Here is a 1,290-nt window from a genome sequence, read left to right as displayed (position 1 = left end):
ACCAGGCTGGCCTCAAACTCAGAAATCCGCCTGCCTCTGCCTCCCAAGTGTTGGGATTAAAGGCGTGCTCCACCACCGCCCAGTGCCTTCTTTATCTTTTCTTTCTTTCTTTCTTCCTTTTTTTCTTTTTAAGATGTACTGAGTATTTTATCTACATACACCCCTGCATGTCAGGAGAGGGCATCAGATCTCAGTACAGATGGTTGTGAGCTACCTTGTAGTTCCTGTGAACTGAACTCAGGACCTCTGGAAGAGCAGACAGTACTCAACTGCTGAGCCATCTCTCCAACCCCAGTTAGAATTTATCTCCATCTAATATACATTGGGAAAATAGGAGAACTAGAAGTCTTATTTATAAAATAATATAACAAAAATAGATAATATGCAAGTAACCTCAAATAGTACATGTTCTTTATATAAAACACAGAAAAAAGTATAAGAAAGGAAATGGAAATTAACGCTTGGAAGCAAGCGCAGTAGAATGAGGGTACATTGCTATATCTGGACTGTGCTCTTTGATACCTGTCTTGAAATAAAAATATTGCTTTCTGCTGTCTTCTCCAGTGTGGGCAGACCCAAACATGTTCGTGTCATGGCAGGAGCCCTCGAAGGCGACATCTTCATTGGCCCCAAAGCTGAGGTAATTCCCCATCCAACAGAAGAAGCTCTGGCTTGCAGAGGACTTGCCTATCCACCACATGAGGATAGCAATGGGGAAAGGGGTCATTTTTCTCCCAAGAGCAGACTCTGGCCTTAAAGAAGACATATCTGGGACATACATAGGCACACACACACACACACACACACACACACACATACACACACCCCGTGGTGGGACAGAGACCAGTCTAGAAAATGGCACTGTTACTCTGTCTCTGTGTCCTGTCACTGTCTTTCTGTCATTAGATTGATTGGCTGGGGTATGTTTTTGGCAAGAGGGTTTCAGAGGGGAAATCCATTCTGGCCTATCCAAGGTATGAGAGAGTTACCCTAGCTTTGGCAAAGCCCTTAGACGGGCTCTAGGAAACATAACTAAGAGCTACTGCTGCCCATTTTGGTTCCAAGAACTGAGGTAAGAGCCAGGACACTGTGCCCCAGAACCAGGCAATGAAGTGGGTACACAGGGCACCTGGGGGCTGTGGAAATTTGGAAGCCTCTGGCCAGCTGCTCACTCGGAGAGTCCGGCAGCTTGTAGCATCCAGTCTCAACCTTAGAAGGAATGCCTAGGCCGGGCGGTGGTGGCGCACGCCTTTAATCCCAGCACTTGGGAGGCAGAGGCAGGCGGATTTC

At 46.7% G+C, this 1,290-nt stretch overlaps 1 protein-coding gene across 2 annotated transcripts in view; it reads left to right on the top strand.

Moving 5' to 3' along the window:
* Actr1a (actin related protein 1A) overlaps positions 1-1,290 on the top strand; it is a 19,133-nt gene that overhangs the window by 9,499 nt on the left and 8,344 nt on the right. For both annotated transcript variants that reach the window (XM_031390573.1, XM_031390572.1), the window contains exon 3: positions 565-640. In XM_031390573.1, coding sequence (XP_031246433.1) covers positions 565-640 — 76 coding nt within the window. The remainder of the gene's footprint in view (positions 1-564; positions 641-1,290) is intronic.

This window comes from Mastomys coucha, unplaced genomic scaffold, assembly GCF_008632895.1.
Source record: "Mastomys coucha isolate ucsf_1 unplaced genomic scaffold, UCSF_Mcou_1 pScaffold21, whole genome shotgun sequence".
Classification (NCBI taxonomy): Eukaryota; Metazoa; Chordata; class Mammalia; order Rodentia; family Muridae; genus Mastomys; species Mastomys coucha.
Note: the sequence above shows the minus strand (reverse complement) of the source record. Positions and strands in the feature narration are given on the sequence as shown.